Source organism: Tursiops truncatus, chromosome 8 (genome assembly GCF_011762595.2).
Source record: "Tursiops truncatus isolate mTurTru1 chromosome 8, mTurTru1.mat.Y, whole genome shotgun sequence".
NCBI classification, from domain to species: Eukaryota; Metazoa; Chordata; class Mammalia; order Artiodactyla; family Delphinidae; genus Tursiops; species Tursiops truncatus.
In genome coordinates, this window is record NC_047041.1 from 81,582,860 (window position 1) to 81,608,277 (window position 25,418).

Below are 25,418 nucleotides of genomic sequence, written 5' to 3' on the forward strand. Positions count from 1 at the left end.
AAGGTTCTGCTTTTCATTGCTAAAACATCAGTAAAAATGTTTGTGCAAGCCAAGTTTTAAGAGTCAAATGAGTTTAAAAACTGGCATTAGAAAATCAGATATATTAGAAATTAATAATGCATCACCAACACTGTCATTCTCTCCTACTTTCAGGATGAAAGATCCTTGCAGTGTTTAAGCAATGCCAACCTTCAGTAATCGTTTTCTCACAGTAAATTATCAGTGCTATGAATTAGTATCAATATAAATTTCTGTCAAAAGCCCTGAAATGAAGCCTCTACTTGTAAGGTCATTCTTAAAATTCACAATTGAAAAATATTCAACAGTGCCAACTTGCTATAACATTAAGGTTAATTAAAATACCATTTCCACTAATCTGTACCCGTTAAGCTTGTTAAAATATTTCTTTTGTTGTTGTTGTTAATTTCTTATAGCTTAGGTTGTAGAGAACTCTTCTGACACTGAAATCTAAAAACCATCATGCTATACAACAAGACTCCTCTTGACGAGCACCTGGGAAGAGATTTTCCGCAAACTCTTTTTAGCTGAGTTCATTTGTTTATAGTTGTGGGAGTCACCTCCACGCCCACACACATCTGGTGCAGTTTGCAGCTTCCGGAATGGCCACCATAGAGGTGGCGTGGTTCCACAGTCTGCAGCCTCTGAGTTTGGTTTAGCACTACCCAAACGTCCAGGTGAGAGAGTATGCTTAGTGCAACATAACCCCAGGCCGAGTGAGCTGAGTCTACAAGCCACCAGATCAAACAACATCATCTTCCTCAAACACGGAGAACCTTGATATCTTTTAACATTTTTTTTTAAATTATTTATTTACTTATTTATTTTTGGCTGTGTTGAGTCTTCATTTCTGTGCGAGGGCTTTCTCTAGTTGTGGCAAGCGGGGGCCACTCTTCATCGCGACGCGCGGGCCTCTCACTATCGCGGCCTCTCTTGTTGTGGAGCACAGGCTCCAGACGCGCAGGCTCAGTAGTTGTGGCTCACGGGCCTAGTTGCTCCGCGGCATGTGGGATCTTCCCAGACCAGGGCTCGAACCCGTGTCCCCTGCATTAGCAGGCAGATTCTCAACCACTGCGCCACCAGGGAAGCCCTCTTTTAACATATTTTTATGAGTCAAGCCCAGAAATGTAAGCCCAGATTTAGACCTCCCTACACAATCTCTTCAAAGGATCCTCTAAAGCAGGGGTCAGCAAACTACACACACCATGGGCCAAATTCTGGCCACAGCCAGTTTCTGTATGGCTTGTGGGCTAAGAATGGTTTGTATGTTTTTAATTGTTAAAAAAATGATCAAAAGAAGAATAATATTTTGTCACACTTTTACAGTATATGAAATTCATATTTCAATGTCCATAAATAAAGTTTTCTTGGAAAACAGTCACACTGTTCATTTATACATTTTCTATGGCTGCTTTTATGCTATGCAACAGAGCTGAGTGGTTGCAACAGAGACTTTATGGTCTGTAAGATGAAGAATATTTACTGTCTGCCCCTTTACAGAAAAAGTATTCCTACTCTCAGTCTACTGCATCATCATTCACTTAAGGTTCTATATTTTCTTGTTCTTTATATATTACCCTCAACTTCTTCATCCATTTCTAAAACCTTTGCATTGTGCACTCCCCCCCCAACACACCAATCAACAAAATCGACTAGACCCTTAAACTCTTCTAAAAGAAAACGAGCTTTGCCCTGAGTTCACTCATTTGCTCAGAGCCCTCTCAGCGCTGGGAATTTAGTCTCTCATATCACACAATCTCAAATTTGGGAAATGGTGTTACTTACAATGTTATTTCAAGATAATTTCTCCCCAACCCTCTTATGGAACAAACAAAACTAACAAACCCTGGCCCCCTGAGCATCCTGACCTTCAAGTGCACCATCTCTCCTCAGTCTACTCGTTCTTCCTCATTCATGGATAACCTTTGCCACAAGTCCTAACCCTGGGTGACCCTTACTGTTTACTCTCTGTGTGCACACCAAGAAGCCTGGTGCTCCTGGAGAAAGTCACACAAATGAACACATCCTTATCACTATTACAGTCACCAACCTCCATGGTCCCTCAATACTGCCCAGTCACTTCTATTTCATATCTTTGGTCAAATCTCTCCTTTCCTTGCCACAATAAATATTTCAAACTATCTCTGCTGTGTTTTTCTCCACCCAGCCTCCCCTCCCCTACTTCCCTTCTTTTTTTTTTTTTTTTTTTCGGTACGCGGGCCTCTCACTGTTGTGGCCTCTCCCGTTGCGGAGCACAGGCTCCGGACGCACAGGCTCAGCGGCCATGGCTCACGGGCCTAGCCGCTCCGCGGCATGTGGGATCTTCCTGGACCGGGGCACGAACGCGTGTCCCCTGCATCGGCAGGCGGACTCTCAACCACTGCGCCACCAGGGAAGCCCCCTACTTCCCTTCTTGTTGTCAGCAGATGGACTGACCTACATGAGAGAGAAAACTGAAGCTTCATCTTCCTGCTACCAAAGCTACACACCTACCTACTTCTACACCCATCCTCTCCTTTACCCTCTAGTTGTATTACAGGAGTCCCTGCTCCTATCTAAGGCCAATACTACACCTATGCTTTCAGTTATGTTTGCTGTCACGTTTTAAGCCATGATATTTACCCATCATTTCTTGTATATTTAACTACTCCTTCCCAACTAGATTTTTCCCACTGGCACACATGATCAAGTCTTTCCTATCTTAAAAATTAAATCCTCCCATACTTACATCTCCCTCTAACTATTCTGATGCACAGCTAAATATCTTTATCATTTCTCTGTTTCCATTTCCCTTCTTCCCACTCATTCTCAGGCCACTCCAGTCTGGCTTTCGGTATCATTTGACTGAAATAATTCTCACAAAGATTACCAATGGAAAAAACAGAATCTAACAACAACAGAAAAGATTGGAAAGGGGGAAGATGGCGGAAGAGTAAGACGCGGAGACCACCTTCCTCCCCACAGATACATCAGAAATGCATCTACACGTGGAACAGCTCCTACAGAACACCTACTGAACACTGGTAGAAGAACTCAGACCTCCCAAAAGTCAAGAAACTCCTCACGTACCTGGGTAGGGCAAAAGAAAAAAGAATAAACAGAGACAAAAGGATAGGGACAGGACCTGCACCAGTGGGAGGGAGCCGTGAAGGACGAAACGTTTCCACGCACTAGAAGCCCCTTCCCGGGCGGAGACTGCGGGTGGTGGAGGAGGGGAGCTTCGGGGCCGCGGAGGAGAGCACAGCAACAGGGGTGCAGAGGGCAAAGCAGAAAGATTCCCGCACAGAGGATCGGTGCTGACCAGCACTCACCAGTCCGAGAGGCTTGTCTGCTCACCCGCCGGGGCGGGCGGGGCTGGGAGCTGAGGCTCGGGCTTCGGTCTCAGCGCAGGGAGAGGACAGGCGGCATGAACACAGCCTGAAGGGACTAGTGCGCCACGGCTAGCCGGGAGGGAGTCCGGGGAAGAGTCTGGAACTGCCGAAGAGGCAAGAGACTTTTTCTTCCCTCTTTGTTTCCTGGTGCACGAGGAGAGGGGATTAAGAGCGCTGCTTAAAGGAGCTCCAGAGACGGGCACGAGCCGCGGCTAAAAGCGCAGGCCCCAGACACAGGCCTGAGACGCTAAGGCTGCTGCTGCCGCCACCAAGAAGCCTGTGTGCGAGCACAGGTCGCTCTCCACACCTCCCTTCCGGGGAAGCCTCTGGAGCCCGCCACGGCCAGGGTCCCGGGATCCAGGAACAGCTTCCCCGGGAGCACGCACGGCGCGCCTCACGCTGGTGCAACGTCACGCCGTCCTCTGCCGCCTTAGGGTCGCCCTGCATTCTGTGCCCCTCCCTCCCCCCGGCCTGAGTGAACCTGAGCCTCCGAATCAGCGGCTCCTTTAACCCCATCCTGTCTGAGCGAAGAACAGACGCCCTCCCGCGACCTACACGCAGAGGCGGGGCCAAATCCAAAGCTGAACCCCAGGAGCTGTGCGAACAAAGAAAAGGGAAATCTCTCCCAGCAGCCTCAGAAGCAGCAGATTAAAGTTCCACAATCAACTTGATGTACCCTGCATCTGTGGAATACCTGAATAGACGAAGGCTCATCCCAAACTGAGGAGGTGAACTTTGAGAGCAAGATTTATTATTTTTTCCCCTTTTCCTCTTTTTGTGAGTGTGTATGTGTATGCTTCTGTGTGAGATTTTGTCTGTATAGCTTTGCTTTCACCATTTGTCCTAGGGTTCTATCCGTCCGTTTTTTTTGCATTTTTGGGGTTTCTTTACTTTTTAAAAACATTTTTTTCTTAATAATTATTTTTTTATTTTAATAGATTTATTTTATTTTACCTTACTTTATTTTCTTTTATCCTCTTTCTTTCTTTCTACTTTTTCTCCCTTTTATTCTGAGCCGTGTGGATGAAAGGCTCTTGGTGCTGCAGCCAGGAGTCACTGCTGTGCCTCTGAGGTGGGAGAGCCAACTTCAGGACACTGGTCCACAAGAGACCTCCCAGCTCCACGTAATATCAAACGGTGAAAATCTCCCAGAGATCTCCATTTCAACACCAACACCAGCTTAACTCAACGACCAGCAAGCTACAGTGCTGGACACCCTATGCCAAACAAATAGCAAGACAGGAACACAATCCCACCCATTAGCAGAGAGGCTGCCTAAAATCATAAGTCCACAGATACCCCAAAACACACCACCAGACGTGGACCTGCCCACCAGAAAGACAAGATCCAGCCTCATCCACCAGAACACAGGCACTAGTCCCCTCCACCAGGAAGCTTACACAACCCACTGAACCAACTTTAGCCACTGGGGACAGACAACAAAAACAACAGGAACAACGAACCTGCAGCCTGCAAAAAGGAGACCCCAAACACAGTAAGATAAGCAAAATGAGAAGACAGAAAAACACACAGCAGATGAAGGAGCAAGATAAAAACCCACCAGACGTAACAAATGAAGAGGAAATAGGCAGTCTACCTGAAAAAGAATTCAGAATAATGAAAGTAAAGATGATCCAAAATCTTGGAAATAGAATACAGAAAATGCAAGAAACATTTAACAAGGACCTAGAAGAACTAAAGATGAAACAAGCAACGATGAACAACACAATATATGAAATTAAAAATACTCTAGAAGGGATCAATAGCAGAATAACTGAGGCAGAAGAATGGATAAATAATCTGGAAGATAAAATAGTGGAAAGAACTACTGCAGAGCAGAATAAAGAAAAAAGAATGAAAAGAACTGAGGATAGTCTCAGAGACCTCTGGGACAACATTAAATGCACCAACATTCGAATTATAGGGGTTCCAGAAGAAGAAGAGAAAAAGAAAGGGACTGAGAAAATATTTGAAGAGATTATAGTTGAAAACTTCCCTAATATGGGAAAGTAAATAGTTAATCAAGTTCAGGAAGCACAGAGAGTCCCATACAGGATAAATCCAAGGAGGAACACGCCAAGACACATATTAATCAAACTGTCAAAAATTAAATACAAAGAAAACATATTAAAAGCAGCAAGGGAAAAACAACAAATAACACATAAGGGAATCCCCATAAAGTTAACAGCTGATCTTTCAGCAGAAACTCTGCAAGCCAGAAGGGAGTGGCAGGACATATTTAAAGTGATGAAGGAGAAAAACCTACCACCAAGATTACTCTACCCAGACGATCTCATTCAGATTTGATGGAGAAATTAAAACCTTTACAGACAAGCAAAAGCTGAGAGAGTTCAGCACCATCAAACCAGGTTTACAACTAATGCTAAAGGATCTTCTCTAGGCAAGAAACACAAGAGAAGGAAAAGACCTATAATAACAAACCCAAAACAATTAAAATGGGAATAGGAATATACATATCGATAATTACCTTAAATGTAAATGGACTAATTGATCCCACCAAAAGACACAGACTGGCTGAATGGATACAAAAACAAGACCCATATATATGCTGTCTACAAGAGACCCCCTTCACACCTAGAGACACATACAGACTGAAAGTGAAGGGATGGAAATAGATATTCCATGCAAATGGAAATCAAAAGAAAGCTGGAGTAGCAATTCTCATATCAGGCAAAATTGACTTTAAAATAAAGAATATTAGAAGAGACAAAGAAGGACACTACATAATGATCAAGAGATCGATCCAAGAAGAAGATATAACAATTGTAAATATTTATGCACCTAACATAAGAGCACCTCAATACATAAGGCAAATGCTAACAGCCATAAAAGGGGAAATCGACAGTAACACATTCATAGTAGGGGACTTTAACACCCCACTTTCACCAATGGACAGATCATACAAAATGAAAATAAATAAGGAAACACAAGTTTTAAATGATACATTAAACAAGATGGACTTAATTGATATTTATAGGACACTCCATCCAAAAACAACAGAATACACATTCTTCTCAAGTGCTCATGGAACATTCTCCAGGATAGATCATATCTTGGGTCACAAATCAAGCCTTGGTAAATTTAAGAAAATTGAAATTGTATCAAGTACCTTTCTGACCACAACGCTATGAGACTAGATACCAATTACAGGAAAAGATCTGTAAAAAATACAAACACATGGAGGCTAGACAATACACTACTTAATAACGAAGTGATCACTTAAGAAATCAAAGAGGAAATCAAAAAATATCTAGAAACAGATGACAATGGAGACACGATGACCCAAAACCTATGGGATGCAGCAAAAGCAGTTCTAAGAGGGAAGTTTATAGCAATACAATCCTATTTTAAGAAACAGGAAACATCTCGAATAAACAACCTAACCTTGCACCTAAAGCAATTAGAGAAAGAAGAACAAAAAAACCCCAAAGTTAGCAGAAGGAGAGAAATCATAAAGATCAGATCAGAAATAAATGAAAAAGAAATGAAGGAAACGATAGCAAAGATCAATAAAACTAAAAGGTGGTTCTTTGAGAAGATAAACAAAATTGATAAACCATTAGCCAGACTCATCAAGAAAAAACAGGAGAAGACTCAAATCCATAGAATTAGAAATGAAAAAGGAGAAGTAACAACTGACACTGCAGAAATAAAAAAGATCATGAGAGATTACTACAAGCAACTCTCTGCCAATAAAATGGACAACCTGGAAGAAATGGACAAATTCTTAGAAATGCACAACCTGGCAAGACTGAATCAGGAAGAAATAGAAAATATGAACAGACGAATCACAAGCACTGAATTTGAAACTGTGATTGTAAATCTTCCAACAAACAAAAGCCCAGGACCAAACGGCTTCGCAGGCGAATTCGATCAAACATTTAGAGAAGAGCTAACACCAATCCTTCTCAAACTCTTCCAAAATACAGCAGAGGCAGGAACACTCCCAAAGTCATTCTACGAGGCCACCATCACCCTGATACCAAAACCAGACAAGGAGGTCACAAAGAAAGAAAACTACAGGCCAATATCACTGATGAACATAGATGCAAAAATCCTCAACAAAATACTAGCAAACAGAATCCAACAGCACATTAAAAGGATCATACAACATGATCGAGTGGGGTTTATTCCAGGAATCCAAGGATTCTTCAATATACAAATATCAAACAATGTGATACACCATATTAACAAATTGAAGGAGAAAAACCATATGGTCATCTCAATAGATGCAGAGAAGGCTTTCGACAAATTCAACACCCATTAATGATAAAAAGCCTCCAGAAAGTGGGCATAGAGGGAACTTTCCTCAACGTAATAAAGGCCCTGTAGGACAAACCCACAGCCAACACTGTCCTCAATAGTGAGTGAAAAACTGAAAGCATTTTCACTAAGATCAGGAACAAAACAAGGCTGCCCACTCTCACCACTGTTATTCAACATTGTTTTGGAAGTTTTAGCCACAGCAATCAGAGAAGAATAGGAAATAAAAGGAATCCAAGTCAGAAAAGAAGAAGTAAAGCTGTCACTGTTTGCAGATGACATGATACTATATATAGAGAATGCTAAAGATGCTACCAGAAAACTACTAGAGCTAATCAATGAATTTGGGAAAGTAGCAGGATACAAAATTAATGCACAGAAATCTCTGGCATTCCTATAGACTAATGATGAAAAATATGAAAGTGAAATCAAGAAAACACTCCCATTTACCATTGCAACAAAAAGAATAAAATATCTAGGAATAAACCTACCTAAGGAGACAAAAGACCTGTATGCAGAAAATTATAAGACACTGATGAAAGAAATTAAAGATGATACAAATAGATGGAGAGATATACCATGTTCTTGGATTGGAAGAATCAACATTGTGAAAATGACTCTACTACCCAAAGCAATCTACAGATTCAATGCAATCCCTATCAAACTACCACTGGCATTTTTCACAGAACTAGAACAAAAAATTTCACAATTTGTATGGAAACACAAAAGATCCCAAATAGCCAAAGCAATCTTGAGAACAAAAAACGGAGCTGGAGGAATCAGGCTCCCTGACTTCAGACTATACTACAAAGCTACAGTAATCAAGACAGTATGGTAATGGCACAAAAACAGAAATATAGATTAATGGAACAGGATAGAAAGCCCAGAGATAAACCCATGTGCATATGGTCACTTTATCTTTGATAAAGGAGGCAGGAATGTCCAGTGGAGAAAGGACAGCCTCTTCAATAAGTGGTGCTGGGAAAACTGGACAGTTACATGTAAAAGTATGAGATTAGATCACTCCCTAACACCATACACAAAAATAAGTTCAAGATGGATTAAAGACCTAAATGTAAGGCCAGAAACTATCAAACTCTTAGAGGAAAACATAGGCAGAACACTCTATGACATAAATCACAGCAAGATCCTTTTTGACCCACCTCCTAGAGAAATGGAAATAAAAACAAAAATAAACAAATGGGACCTAATGAAACTGCAGAGCTTTTGCACAGCAAAGGAAACCATAAACAAAACCAAAAGACAACCCTCAGAATGGGAGAAAATATTTGCAAATGAAGCAACTGACAAAGGATTCATCTCCAAAATTTACAAGCAGCTCATGCAGCTCAGTAACAAAAAAACAAACAACCCAATCCCAAAATGGGCAGAAGACCTAAATAGACATTTCTCCAAAGAAGATATACAGACTGCCAACAAACACATGAAAGAATGCTCAACATCATTAATCATTAGAGAAATGCAAATCAAAACTACAATGAGGTATCATCTCAACACCAGTCAGAATGGCCATCATCAAAAAATCTAGAAACAATAAATGCTCGAGAGGGTGTGGAGAAAAGGGAACCCTCTTGCACTGCTGGTGGGAATGTGAATTGGTACAGCCACTACGGAGAACGGTATGGAGGTTCCTTAAAAAACTACAAATAGGACTACCATATGACCCAGCAATCCCACTACTGGGCATATACCCTGAGAAAACCATAATTCAAAAAGAGTCATGTACCAAAATGTTCATTGCAGCTCTATTTACAATAGCCAGGAGATGGAAACAGCCTAAGTGTCCATCATTGGATGAATTGATCAAGAAGATGTGGCACATATATACAATGGAATATTACTCAGCCATAAAAAGAAACGAAATTGAGCTATTTGTAATGAGGTGGATGGACCTAGAGTCTGTCATACAGAGTGACATAAGTCAGAAAGAGAAAGACAAATACCGTATGCTAACACATATATATGGAATTTAAGGGAAAAAAATGTCACGAAGAACCTAGGGGTAAGACAGGAATAAAGACACAGACCTATTAGAGAATGGACTTGAGGATATGGGGAGGGGGAAGTGTAAGCTGGGACAAAGTGAGAGAGAGGCATGGACATATGTACACTACCAAACGTAAAATACATAGCTAGTGGGAAGCAGCCGCATAGCACAGGGAGATCAGCTCGGTGCTTTGTGACCACCTAGAGGGGTGGGATAGGGAGGGGGGAAGGGAGGGAGACGCAAGAGGGAAGAGATATGGGAACATATGTATATGTATAACTGATTCACTTTGTTATAAAGCAGAAACTAACAGACCATTGTAAAGCAATTATACTCCAATAAAGATGTAAAAAAAAAAAAATGATTACCAATGACTACCACATTGACAAATCCAAAGGACATTATCTTAATGCTCATTAATTTTGATCTTTGAATAGCATTTGAGCACTTCCTCTTTCTTTAAACCTCTTTTATTCCTGAATTCTGAAATATGATACTCCTCTAATTTTTCTCCTTTTTTTTTTTGTCTTCATAGGCTCATCCTCCTCTATTTATTCACTAGAGTTCTTGAAGATGGTCCTAGCCCTCTTCCTGCCTCACTCTAAATTCTCTCTTAAGGCATTCTAATCAATGCCCCAATGTCTCATTTTTCATCTACACACTGACAACTTCCAAACTGGTATGTCTATCCCTGGAATCCTCTGAGCCTCAGAACAAATAATACCTATTCAGTTTCTCCACTTAAACAGATCTAAGATCCCTCAAAATCAACATATCCGAGACTGAATCCCAGCTCTTCCCCTTCAAGCCTCGTCTTCTTCCAGCATTCTTTGCCTTAGGAAAATACACCTCCTCTATATAGATATGCAAACCAGAAACTGCAAAATCATCCCTGATACCCTTAACATCTCACTGCCCCTTACCCTATATATCCAAGCTATTATCAGGGCCTGTCAGTTTTATCTTCTAAAAATCTTAGAAGTCCACCCACTTTATCCATTTCCACTCCCTAGGTCCAGGCTATTATCATCTGTCACTAGGACTCCGGCAATACTTAGCTAATAGTCTCCCTGCATCTACCTGGCCCACCCAATCTGTTTTCCACTGAGGGCCAAAGTAAACTATTCAAAAACACGAATCTGGTACCCTCTCTTCCACTCCTAACTAAAAGCCCCTATATGACTTCTTACTGCTCCTTGGAGGAAAAAAGGCAAAAATCTGTAACCTTTCCTACGAGGCTACTCTCTCCCTCATATACTGACCTTTCAATTCATGGGATTCATCCTGTTCACACTGCCATGGAATCCTTTCATATGCTGTGCTCTCTGCTTAAAAAGGTTACCATCTTCAGTATCCTCCTTGTGTACCCAAATAAATCCTGTTTATCTCTTCTCAGAAGACCTCCTTATGTCACCTACTCCATATTCAATAATTTGACCATTTTACAAAAGCCCTTTCCCACCACTAGACTTAAAGCTCCTTGAGAACCGGACCATGGCTCATTTTTCACATCCTTATATCCAGGTGCTTGGCAGAAGTTAATAGTCATAAAACTACCATGAATTAATGAATGAGTGAAAGTTAATATATGTCTAATTTAAATTCATTTCATCATAAATTTTATATTGTTAAGAGTTTGATATAAGTAGCAAATAAAATTTCTGACAGATGTGATAAAATTATGCTATAACTCAAGTGTGTGTAATTCCAGAAAACAAATATTTCAAATAAAACTAATTCTTTTTAGTACTAGAGCACTGACCCTGTGAAACGGTGGTCCTTCCCTGCCACCCCCATTCAACCATGGCTTCCACCTGCCTTTTGCCTGTGAAAAAAACTTTAGCCAAAAAATAAGCTTAATCAGAAAAGTGAGAAAACGCAGAAACAAAAGAAAACAGTCCAACAGGACTAAATAATAATAGTTTAGTCATTAAACAGAGCCAAGGACCTTTAGTTCCTTCTCAAGGGCTCTAGATAATATCCTGAGCCATACTCTGGGAGCTATCTTGTAGATATTGAAACCCCCCATCAGGTGGAAGGAGTTAACTACATGATGACCAGACTGTAGCCATGACATAAGCTGCCACAATTCCGGGAATAAGCCTCAAGGAAATGGGAACAAACTGACCCTGGAACTGAAGATTGTACTTAAAACAATTAAGATGACACTGGTCAGACCACCGCATGACCAGTTTCAAGATGACTGTCAGAGATGACTGTGCTGTTTCTGCATGTAGCCCCCTCCCTCCTTCTATAAAATTTCTTGGTTACTGGTTGTCAGTGGAGGGGCGGGGGTGGGGAGTCAGCCTTTGGACAGTAGTCCACCCTCCCCCCACCCTCGCTTGCCAGCATCCAAAATAAAGCAAACTTTCCTTTCCACCAACCTTGCGTCTTTATTGGCTTTTGAGCGGCAAGCAGCCAGGCGCAACTTTCGGTTACACCTCTACTCTGCTTAGGAAACAAATTAAGAAAACCTCTTCACATTGGAAGCAATACTCTCAGTTGCCTACCCAATATCCACTCTCTTCCTCATCCTTGCTGTCCTGATTTTAATTAAGGGTTTACGCTTTCTCCTTTTGGCTCAAGGAAGGCTACACTTATCTTGATTGGTGTAACTCAATTATGGTGATCCCATGCCCCTTGTAAGTGAATGATTTGGGGGTGGACATAATCTAGTTTTGGCCAATGTATTACTAGAAGGGACTTCTAGGAAAGGCTGCTTCAGTCATAGGGAAGAGACGGTCCTTTTCTACCTCTAGACAAATTTGTACCAGACTGTGCAGCAGCCATCCTGTTACCAACATATGAAACAGCACAAAATCCAGAAAATTATAGAGAACATAACCGGACTCCTGTCCTACGATGCTTGAAGCTGTCCTACCTCTGGATTTCCTGCTTCTTTTTTGCTTAAATCTGTTTGAAACAGTATTCTCTATTACTTGCAGCTAAAGTCATCCAAACCAATGAGAAACATTGTTTCAGCTAACTCAGTATTATTAGTATGGCAAGTAGATTACAAGAGTATTCATTATATAAACCTAAGAAGCAAATTATTTATTTTTTAAAATATTTTTAATTTAATTTTATTTATTTTTTTATACAGCAGGTTCTTATTAGTCATCAATTTTATACACATCAGTGTATACATGTCAATTTCAATCTCCCAATTCATCACACCACCATCCCCACCCCCCACAACTTTCCCCCCTTGGTGTCCATACGATTGTTCTCTACATCTATGTCTCAACTTCTTCCCTGCAAACCGGTTCATCTGTACCATTTTCCTAGGTTCCACATACATGCGTTAATATACGATACTTGCTTTTCTCTTTCTGACTTACTTCACTCTGTATGACAGTCTCTAGATCCATCCATGTCTCAACAAATGACCCAATTTCCTTCCTTTTTATGGCTGAGTAATATTCCATTGTACATATGTACCACATCTTCTTTATCCATTCGTCTGTCGATGAGCATTTAGGTTGCTTCCATGAACTGGCTATTGTAAACAGTGCTGCAATGAATATTGGGGTGCATGTGTCTTTTTGAATTATGGTTTTCTCTGGGTATATGCCAGTAGTGGGATTGCTGTGTCATATGGTAATTCTCTTTTTAGTTTTTTAAGAAACCTCCATACTGTTCTCCATAGTGGATGTATCAATTTACATTCCCACCAACAGTGCAAGAGGGTTCCCTTTTCTCCACACCCTCTCCAGCATTTGTTGTTTGTAGATTTTCTGATGATGCCCATTCTAACTGGTGTGAGGTGATACCTCATTGTAGTTTTGATTTGCATTTCTCTAATAATTAGTGATGTTGAGCAGCTTTTCATGTGCTTCTAGGCCATCTGTATGTCTTCTTTGGAGAAATGTCTATTTAGGTCTCTTGCCCATTTTTGGATTGGGTTGTTTGTTTTTTTAATATTGAGCTGCATGAGCTGTTTATATATTTTGGAGATTAATCCTTTGTCTGTTGATTCACTTGCAAATATTTTCTACCAATCTGAGGGTTGTCTTTCGTCCTGTTTATGGTTTCCTTTGCTGTGCAAAAGCTTTTAAGTTTTATTAGGTCCATTTGTTTATTTTTATTTTTATTTCCATTACTCCAGGAGGTGGATCAAAAAAGATCTTGCTGTGATTTCTCTCAAAGAATGTTCTTCCTATGTTTTAGCCAAAGAATGCTTTGGCTACTCGAGGTCTTTTGTGTCTCTATACAAATTTTAAGATGATTTGTTCTAGTTCCGTAAAAAATGCCATTGGTAATTTGATAGGGATTGCATTGAATCTATAGATTGCTTTGGGTAGTATAGTCATTTTCACAATATTGATTCTTCCAATCCAAGAACACGGTATATCTCTCCATCTGTTGGTATCATCTTTAATTTCTTTCATCAGTATCTTACAGTTTCTTGCATATGGGTCTTTTCTCTCCCTAGGTAGGTTTATTCCTAGGTATTTTATTCTTTTTGTTGCAAATGGTAAATGGGAGTGTTTCCTTAATTTCACTTTCAGATTTTTCATCATTAGTGTATAGGAATGCCAGAGATTTCTGTGCATTAATTTTGTATCCTGCAACTTTACAAAATTCATTGATTAGCTCTAGTAGTTTCCTGGTGGCATCTTTAGGATTCTCTATGTATAGTATCATATCATCTGCAAACAGTGACAGTTTTACTTCTTCTTTTCCACTTTGTATTCCTTTTGTTTCTTTTTCTTCTCTGATTGCCATGGCTAGGACTTCCAAAACTATGTTGAATAATAGTGGCGAGAGTGGACATCCTTGTCTTGCTCCTGATCTTTCACCATCGAGAATGATGTTTGCTATGGGTTTGTCATATATGGCCTTTATTATTTTCAGGTAGGTTCCCTCTATGCCCACTTTCTGGAGAGTTTTTATCATAAATGCTGTTGAATTTTGTCAAAAGCTTTTTCTGCATCTATTGAGATGATCATATGGTTTTTATTCTTCAATTTGTTAATATGGTGTATCACATTGTTTGATTTATGTATATTGAAGGAACCTTGCATCCCTGGGATAAATCCCACTTGATCATGGTGTATGATCCTTTTAATGTGTTGTTGGATTCTGTTGGCTAGTATTCTGTTGAGGATTTTTGCATCTATATTCATCAGTGATATCGGTTTGTAATTTTCTTTTTTTGCAGTATCTTTGTCTGGTTTAGGTATCAGGGTGATGGTGGCCTTGTAGAATGACTTTGGGAGTTTCCTTCCTCTGCAATTTTTTGGAAAAGTTTGAGAAGGATGAGTGTTATCTCTTCTCTAAATGTTTTATACAATTCACATGTGAAGCCATGTGGTCCTGGACTTTTGTTTGTTGGATGATTTTTAATCACCATTTCAATTTCATTACTTGTGATTCGTCTGCTCATATTTTCTATTTCTTCCTGCTTCAGTCTTGGAAGGTTATACCTTTCTAAGAATTTGCCCATTTCTTCCAGGTTGCCCATTTTATTGGCATAGCATTGCTTGTAGTAGTCTCCTAGGATGCTTTCTATTTCTGTGATGTCTGTTGTAACTTCTCCTTTTTCATTTCTAATTTTATTGATTTGAGTCCTCTCCCTTTTTTTCTTGATGAGTCTGGCTAAAGATTTATCAGCTTTGTTTATCTTCTCAAAGAACCAGATTTTAGTTTTATTGATCTTTGTTATTGTTTTGTTTCTATTTCATTTATTTCTGCTCTGATCTTTATGATTTCTTTCCTTCTGCTAACTTTGGGTTTTGTTTGGTCTTCTTTCTCTAGTTCCTTTAGGTGTAAGGTTAGATTGTTTATTTGAGATTTTTTCTTGTTTCTTGAGGTAGGCTTGTGTAGCTATAAACTTCCCTCTTAGAACTGCTTTTGCTGGATCCCACAGGTTTAGGATCATCGTGTTTTCATTGTCATTTGTGACTAGGTATTTTTTGATTTCCTCTTTGATTTCTTCAGTGATCTCTTGGTTATTTAGTAACGTATTGTTTAGCCTCCATGTGTTTGTGTTTTTTAAGTTTTTTTCCGTGTAATTCATTTCTAATCTCATAGCGTTGTGGTCTGAAAAGATGCTTGATATGATATCAATTTTCTTAAATTTACTGAGGCTTGATTTGTGACCCAAGATATGATCTATCCTGGAGAATGTTCCATGTGCACTTGAGAAGAAAGTGTAATCTGCTGTTTTTGGATGGAATGTCCTATAAACATCAGTTAAATCTATCTGGTCTATTGTGTTACTTAAAGCTTCTGTTTCCTTATTAGTTTTCATTTTGGATGATCTGTCCATTGGTGTAAATGAGGTGTTAAAATCCCCCACTATTATTGTGTTACTGTCGATTTCCTCTTTTATAGCTGTTAGCAGTTGTCTTATGTATTGAGGTGCTCCTATGTTGGGTGCATATATATTTATAATTCTTATATCTTCTTCTTGGATTGATCCCTTGATCATTATGTAGTGTCCTTCCTTGTCTCTTGTAACATTCTTTATTTTAAAGTCTATTTTATCTAGTTTATTTTAAAGGCTACTCCAACTTTCTTTTGATTTCCATTTGCATGGAATATCTTTTAAGTCTGTGTGTGTTTCTAGGTGTGAAGTGGGTCTCTTGTAGACAGCATATATATGGGTCTTGTTTTTGTATCCATTCAACAAGCCTTTGTCTTTTGGTTGGAGCATTTAATCTATTCATGTTTAAGGTAATTATCAATATGTATGTTCCTATGACCATTTTCTTAATTGTTTTGGGTTTGTTTTTGTATGTCCTTTTCTTCTCTTGTGTTTCCCACTTAGAGAAGTTCCTTTAGCATTTGTTGTAGAGCTGGTTTGGTGGTGCTGAATTCTCCTAGCTTTTGCTTGTCTGTAAAGCTTTTGATTTATCCATCGAATCTGAATGAGATCCTTGTGGGGTAGAGTAATCTTGGTTGTAGGTTCTTCCCTTTCATCACTTTAAGTATATCATGCCACTCCCTTCTGGCTTGCAGAGTTTCTGCTGAGAAATCAGCTGTTAACCTTACGGGAGTTCCCTTGTATATTATTTGTCATTTTTCCCTTGCTGCTTTTAATAATTTTTCTTTGTCTTTAACTTTTGCCAATTTGATTACTATGCGTCTCGGTGTGGTTCTCCTTGGGTTTATCCTATATGGGGCTCTCTGTGCTTCCTGGTCTTGATTAACTACTTCCTTTCCCATGTTAGGGAAGTTTTCGACTATAATCTCTTCAAATATTTTCTCTGGTCCTTTCTCTCTTCTCCTTCTGGGACCCCTATAATGCGAATGTTGTTGCATTTAATGTTGTCCCAGAGGTCTCTTAGGCTGTCTTCATTTCTTTTCATTCTTTTTTCTTTATTCTTTTCCGCAGCAGTGAATTCCACCATTCTGTCTTCCAGGTCACTTATCTGTTCTTCTGCCTCATTTATGCTGCTATTGATTCCTACTGGTTTAGTTTTCATTTCAGGTATTGTATTGTTCATCTCTTTTTGTTTGTTCTTTAATTCTTCTAGGTCTTTGTTAAAATTTCTTGCATCTTCTCAATCTTTGCCTCCATTCCTTTTCTGAGGTCCTGGATCATCTTCACTATCATTATTCTGAATTCTTTTTCTGGAAGGTTGCCTATCTCCACTTCATTTAGTTGTTTTTTGGGTTTTATGTTGTTCCATCATCTGGTACATAGCCCTCTGCCTTTTTATCTTGTCTATGTTTCTGTGAATGTGGTTTTTGTTCCACAGGCTGCAGGATTGTAGTTCCTCTTGCTTCTGCTGTCTGCCCTCTAGAAGCAAACTATTTAAATAAGAACCCAAAGAAGAATTTTAGAAGAAATTTCACATACCAAATACTGTGAAAATGAATGGATAATTATGAAATTAATTCACTGGATTACTAAAAATATTTTTCTTTTGGAAATTAATTGTACTTGTTCAGTAGAAGAGAACTACAATTTATCATAAATATTTTGAGAAAGGGAATCTGTTTTATACTTTTATTTTTGCTAATTGAAAGTTTGTCAAATACATTACAAATTTTCAATGAATTAAGACATAAAATATACTTGGTATGACTATCTGTTAAGATTAACATTTCATAATGACTTATAATAAAGATCATGACCATTATTTTAATCTGAAGATGCCAGGAGATTGGGTTAAATTTGCCTATTACTTACTTTTTGTACTTATTAAGTAGCTTAAAGTGGCTGAATTCTCATCAGCCAACTGTGAGATTTCCAGTTACTCCAGATTTTCGTCAACTCTTAGTATTGTCAGTCTTTTTAATCTTAGCCTTTCTAATATGCATGTAGTGGTAACTCATGGATTTAATTTGCATTTCTCTGATGATATGTAATGTGAGCATCTTTTCGTGCACTGTGGTTTATTTCTTGGTCTTTATTAGTAGTGTTCAAATCTTTTGACCTTTTTATTGAGCTGTTTGTTCTCATACTATAGAGTTGCCAGAGATCTTTATATGTTCTGAATGCAAATTGTTTGTCAGATGTGTGTTTTCTGAACATTTTCTCCCAGTTCTGTGGCTAGATTTTTCATTTTATTAATGCTGTCTTTTGAAGGGCAGAAGATTTAAAATTTTGGATAAAGTGGATTTAATATTTTTTGTTTTCTTTCTTTGTAGTGCATACTTTTTAGCCCTATCTAAGAAATCTTTGCCTACCTCAGGTTGTAAAAAATGTCTCCTCTGAGAATTATTACAGCTTTATTTTTCTAATGAATAGATCGATGGTTAATTTTAAATTAAGTTTTGTGATGAGGTAGGTACTGGGGTAATTTCTTATCATGCAGATACCTAATTTCAGAAATATTTACCAAAAAAGACTGTTTTTTCCCTCATTGAATTATCAAGATTAATGTGTCAGTATAGGTGTGAGTCTATTTCTGAACTTTCTACTTGCTTTCATTCCACTTTATATGTATCCTTATGGCAATACCATTCTGTCTTGATTATTTTAGCTTTATAATAAATGTTGAAATCAGATAGTGCGAGACTTCCAAATTTGGCATTCTAATTCTTTTTCATTTCCTGAGCTTTCATTGAGCCTCCTGGATCCATGATTACCTTTTCTGGTCTCTTCACAAATCCCCTACATGTTCAATAAAATTCCTCCCCTCCAACTGGTCAAAACAGAAATGTCTCCCTGGCCTGTGCATTCTCCCATAGTTGTTTCCTTTTTACATCTCCATCAGTTGCTCTTTCTCTGGTACTTGTCTGTTCTAGGCCATGTGGAGTTCACCGTGTGCATCAGCAACTTAGTATTTAGCCAAAGGTACAGGGGGAACCCTAGGCAAAATTTGGGAATTATTCTCTAAATATCTCCCTCATTTATGGCATTTCATGATAAATTCCAGCCATTTCGGCCTCCCAAAACTTTGATGTCTTCCTTTTCAGCTTGTGGAGATCACTGTGCTTTTCTTGGATTCTCTCTCCCTACACCACAGTCCAAAAATTGCCTCCAAGTATAAAGATGAGGTAAATGGTTAAGACTCACTTCAACATTTCCTCTTCTCTCAGGCATGACAGTCTGGTGCTTCCCATTGCCTAAGGTTTAAAAATAGCTGTCTCATATATTTTGTGCAGTTTTCAGTTGTTTAAAATGGGATAGCTAGTATGATACTAGCTTTTCTATTATAACCGTAAACAGAATCCTCATATTTTTTTTAATGGTTATGTTAATTCCTTTTTAGGTGAGGACACATAGGAATTAAAATGTGAGAAAAAGTATATTTGTGGCAGTTTCACATATAAAGATATATTATTCTTCAAGTCAGAAAATGGGTTCTAGTCCTAGCTATTCCAGTTGCTCCATTTTGGATATGGCAGTTAACTTCTCTAAGTTACAGTGTTCTGAGTTGCTTGATTAGACTACTTCATAAAATTCTGTGACTATAATGTCCAGAAATTAAAGTTCAACAAAGATACTTTAATGGTGTGTATGAAAACTAATTTAATAAACCTTTCAGGTTAACCATTATTGTTATATGTTCTTAGTAATTAAAATGTATTAAAATGTAAAATGTAAAGAGAAAAAACCATAAGGCAATTTTAATAAATGAACAAAAATAAATTTTACCTTTTCGGATTTAATATCGTGCTTATGTCTTAACTGATTAGGGGAGTTAAAGCATAATGTTAAGAACTGCTCTTAACTACCATCTGCAAAGTAAATAAACATTTAGACTGAATATTCTCACTTGTTTTTATTTCAGCCAAGGAAATCTACATCCTTTTCTTCTTATGATTTTGTTCAAAAAAAATTTCTGACCACCAAGTAGTTACTTATAATATTCTGAAATAATCCAGTTTTATAACCCTAAATAAATAGAAGACAATTGGCTATCCATAGCCTCTTGAAAATAAACTACATTATCAAATTTTATATTTATTAAATATCTGCTTTCATATTTTTTATCTGATATTAAACCCTGGTATGAACATTAGACTAATTTTTAAGACAATAATAGTATCAATAGGCTTTTGCTCATATATCATAAAAAGCTCTTTAAAGAACTTCCAACATAAATAATTATGCATGACCTCCCCTGTCAGAATCCATGTTGAGCATCCTTAATCAAATTTTGTTACTCCAGGTGCTACCTTTTGAATCTCTTTAAATGTTCTCTAAATTTTCACTCACACTACTGGGAAAACCTCTGTTGTTACAGTTACTGATTTGTGTGTGAACATTCCACAGTCATGCTATTCATGCTGCATTTTTTTTCATCTGAATTGGGCCTTTCTTTTTTTTTTTTCTTTTAATTGAAGTATAGTTGATTTACAATAATGTGTTAGTTTCACAACACACATAGCAACATATAGCAAAATGATTCAGTTATACATATTTTTTCAGATTATTTTCCATTATAGGTCATTACAAGATATTAAATATAGTTCCCTGTGCTATACAGTAAATCCTTGTTGCTTATCTATTTTATGTATAGTAATTTGTATCTGTTAATCCCCTACTCCTAATTTATCCCTCCCAACCTCCCTTTCCACTTTAGTAACCAGAGTTTGTTTTCTATGTCTGTGAATCTGTTTCTGTTTTGTATACAGATTCATTTGTATTATTTTTTAGATCCCACATATAAGTGATATCATACAACATTTGTCTTTCTCTGTCTGACTTACTTCACTTAGTATAATATTCTCAAGGTCCATCCATGCTGTTGCAAATGGCAATATTTCATTCTTTTTATGGCTGAGTACTATTCCATTGTATAAATATACCACATCTTCTTAAACCAGTCATCTGTTGATGGGCACTTGGGTTGTTTCCATGTCTTGGTTATTGTAAATAGTGTTGATATGAACACTAGGGTGCATGTATCTTTTCAAAATAAGAGTTTTCGTCTTTTCTGGATATATGCCCAGGAGTGGGATTGCTGGATCATACAGTAGCTCTATTTTTAGTTTTTAAAGGAACCTCCATACTGTTTTCCATAGTGGTTGCACAAATTTACATTTGAGTTGGGCCTTTCTTAAACATGAATATTTTCTTAAAGTTTTTTGCTGTTACTGTTTAGGCTTATTGAGCTGTTTCTCAAATTAACAAATGGTGAATATCATAGATGTCTAAATCTTCCTCTGGTTTAAAGGCATCTGATAAAGTCTATTATTTATTTATATCTTGACAGTCATATGTGAGTAACTCAATATATTTTTTGTGGTTTTTCAATAATAACAGGGAAAAATCATTGCAGTGAAATACGTTCACATACAAACATTAAGAGAATATTTATTTTTTTCTAAGTCAGACTTACTACACATACACTACTCCTGTCTTGCTAACCTGTAGACATATTCCTCTTCCTGATTTCTGAACTCCTTGCACTAGTTCTCATCTAGCAACCAGTGTTACAATTTCCCATAAACTGTCTTCTCTGTCACACAACTTATTATCTTTCTCTTACACTACATGAAAAGTATAGAACAAACAAGGAGTCTATGAAAATTTCCATTAATTAGTAAGTTTGAGATTTTAGAACACCAGAACAAGAGTTCTCAAACTTTAGTGGGATTAGGAAACATCTGGAGACATTTTCTGAAATTCATATTCTCAGGCCCCATGTTCAAGAGGTTCTTAATTCAGTAGGCTTGGAGTAGGGCCTAGAAGTCTGAATTTTTAACACATAGCCCAGATGATTCAGAGGCAGGTTTTCTCAGAAAGTCACTAGTATGCACAATAGAGTAAATGAAGACAGGGGAACACAAGGAGAAAGGCATCCAAGAGAGCAGATAGGGAAAGATAATCTTAAAGTTGATGGTGAAGGGATATACCAGGATAGTCACAGGGAACAATCAGTTCAAACTGGAGTGAGAGTTTTTTCCATTCTTTCATTTATTTCAATATCTCTTTCATTGTTTTCTTCACCATTGTAATCTCATGCCATTAGTAATAGTACACAGAAAACCAAGCAAAAAGCAAATAAATAAGATACAATTATTAACTGCTGAGAAAAAAATAAAGATGTTTCATAAAGGAGATGTTGTCCTGGATAATACAGTAATCCACACAGCTTAATACCACTTCTCTGACAATGATTCCAAGAGATAACTGAGGGAAAAGAAACTTATCTACCACTAACACCAACCTTAAAAAGTTATGTATCCGGAGCAGTTTTCATCTTCCATTTACTTTGCATCTTGTGCCCACAAATTTTTCCTAATATCTTTTTCAACACATGGATAATGTTTGGCCTATACCCCATAGTAGCAGGTGCTGTGTTACTGCTGTTACTAAAACCATACCAAGTAATTCTAAAACCATCTGATTCCAGTTTCAAAGGGATGGGCCATAGTTTTGGTATTCTAGAGTTTAGAGAAGAATTATATCACTTTGACGCTCATTTCAAACTTCTTAATAACTTAACCTCCTAAAATAAATAAACGGATATGCCTTTGATTTTGTACCTATTATTGAAATACAGTTATTTCCCCGTGGCTCCATTCTGAGCTCAGAAAGCACTTTTATGCTTCAACTACCTTATTTTATCAGCTGTCTTCTATAATTCCCTTCTTATTTCACTGCAATAACCATCACAATATTAGAGTCCTTTACTTTGTACTTCAGTTTTATATTACTTAGCAATAATCTAAAAATAGCTATTAGTTCCCAGCAGTCCTAATAATCTATCATAAAAGAGAAAATAATGTGTTTTTACAATGACTATGCCACCTTTTTAGTCCTACTACTGATTTGGTATTTAATCAATAAATAGGGCATTATCCTGTGATTATCAACAAAGCTTTCAAAATTTAAATTTTATTTACAAAATAATTAGCTAGCCTTATTTTTATTCCCTCCAAAAAGTTCTATCGACATCCAAGACCAGTATTCCATTGCCTCCTCTCCTTTAGCTCATTCTTAAAAGTACTATTGAGACAAATATTTACAAATACATTTATTACTGAATCTTGTCTGGAGTTTCATAAAAATTGGGAAAGTTCTTTAAATTCTACAAATTATAAGGAGAAAAAATAAGCGAAAGAATTCCTTGATCATCCAGTTTTAAATGAATTGCTCTTTCGCGTCAAAAAGCAGAAGAGCAGTGACATTTTTATTTACACTCAACCTTTCTTCTAAGATCATGTAATCTGTAAGAGTGACTATTACCCCAATTTTATCACTGAGGCATAGAATTACAGAGATTGAACTGAAGTGAACTCAAGAGGTTATCTAGTCTAGCTTCCATCTCCAAGAATGACTGCATTTTAACAATCCAAGAGCTATGCCCACCTTCTCCATTTTTCAAAATCCCCAGGGAAGATGTTACAACTTGCCTTAGCAATTTGCTCTGGTGTGTAATATCCCTTGTTTTACTCATAATTCAAATCTGCAGATAAGAAGGAAATAATACCCAGTTTCCCAGCTCCTCAGTAAATGCTCTTACCCAGATGTAGTTATAAAACAACTACAAAAATCAGTAGATGAAGAAATAGATATTTCGAAAATAAAAATTTCCAATATCTAGTCAACTATTCACCTGTTTCAAACAATATTCATTTTGAAAATAGTCTGGTATAACAAAATAATTTATACCTATCTTCATTTCATAATAAATGTTTCCCATTAATAAGAAAAATAATTTCTAACTATTAGATGTATATTTATGAATCCTAAAGATAAGAACAACAAGATAAGAATGTAATGGGAACTTTCTGGGTGCCAGGCATTGCATTCCACATGTAATATCACATTGAATACTTACATCAGTTCTATCAGGTAGGTATATTATTATCACCAGTTTTCAGATAAAGAAATTGAGACTCAGACAATGTAAGTTATCCAAGGTCTCATAGCTAGTGAATGACAAAGCTAGGATTAAAACCTAGAGAGTTTGGTTATGCTTCACTGTCTCTCTAATACATATTTAATAAATTTTAGTTGCTTTTATTATTATTAACAAGCTACTTTAAGATACAGTGAAAAATCTTTATCTGAAAAAAAGAGGCTTTTTTTCCCCCCCAAAATTCCATTAGTTCCTCTATATTTTTAAATATCAAAGATCTGGGAAGTACAAGCACCTTCTAAAAAAAATGCATTTATATGACAAGTAATACTTTAAAATTTGTTTTTTCAAGTTTGCTGGATTGTTACATGATTTTTCTTAGGCCCATCCAGATTTACTTTTTATAAATGCATATGGATATTTTTAAACTGAATTCTAGTTATTTCAGACTTAATTTATTGTTTCAAAAAACAAGGGTGCTTCTAGGTTTTACTACTAGTATTGTAAATGAAAAGGAGCTGTTTTGAGATTTGAAGATAGTTAAATTGGCTTCAATCTAAATATCTTGTAAAATATTATAACCAACTAGAATGTTTCCTCAAGTGTAAACATAACTTTTAACTAGGGAAATGGCCAACTATGTTAGCCAGATTATTTCTTGAAATACTGTTCCTTTATTAAAGTAAGTTATGTTGTTCGTGCAATAAGCATATATCTAAACAGCTGAATTTTTACATTCTATATAATGCCTTCTTAATATTTCAGTTTATTAGTTGACACGATATATAAAAGGAAAAAACACATTTCAAGAGTCACAAAAACTTTGAAATTTAATTTATACTTCAATATTTAATACAAAATTACCTTTTTCATTGTTTCCTTTCCCACTGTAATCTCATGCCCATCCTGCCCCGTGCCATTCTTAAAGAAAAGAATTCGGACTGAGGTCTTCTCAGTAAGTTTCTTCATTCTAATAGAAAGAACAGGTTTGGTTTTCCGTATTTTGAGATCAGTAGGAAGCATCAGCCCATTCATTGTCCAAGTTACTTTCTTCATTAACAACAGATGGTCTAGAAGAGAATTTTTTTTTTAAGTCAGGTCAATATTTGGCTTCAAAATTAAAAATGGACACATCATGCTTCCCCTCCCCTTATTACCTATATCACATACACTGGCCAGTCTGCATTTAGATGCTGGTTTCCTGAAATGCTACCACCAGCTTCCCACTAACCGTGACATAAGCTGTAGCAAGCTGTCTGCTCTGATAGCCTGCATAAATCATCATTTCTGAAGGGAACAGATGTTCAGGGTATGAAAGAGTAATACCACAATTTAGTCCTAATTAAAATTCACCTTAGCATGCCTCTATCACTGATCAGGTGCACTGGGCTGAAAGGGTCCACTGAAAGGGTCCAAGGTCCTTTGCTTAGTATAAAACAACATGGGGCCTGAACTTTTGTGTTCTTTGGTGTTTGGAAAACACTTTTTTTAATCTTTAATATGATTATTATCCAAGTTGCT

General features: G+C 37.4%; 1 protein-coding gene across 1 annotated transcript in view; it reads right to left on the minus strand.

Annotated features, from left to right (window-relative positions):
- The window catches only part of DCDC1 (doublecortin domain containing 1), a 452,054-nt gene that overhangs the window by 364,817 nt on the left and 61,819 nt on the right, over positions 1-25,418 (minus strand). Inside the window, exon 6 of the mRNA XM_073809437.1 lies at positions 24,762-24,967. Within this exon, the coding sequence (XP_073665538.1) occupies positions 24,762-24,967 (206 nt within the window). The remainder of the gene's footprint in view (positions 1-24,761; positions 24,968-25,418) is intronic.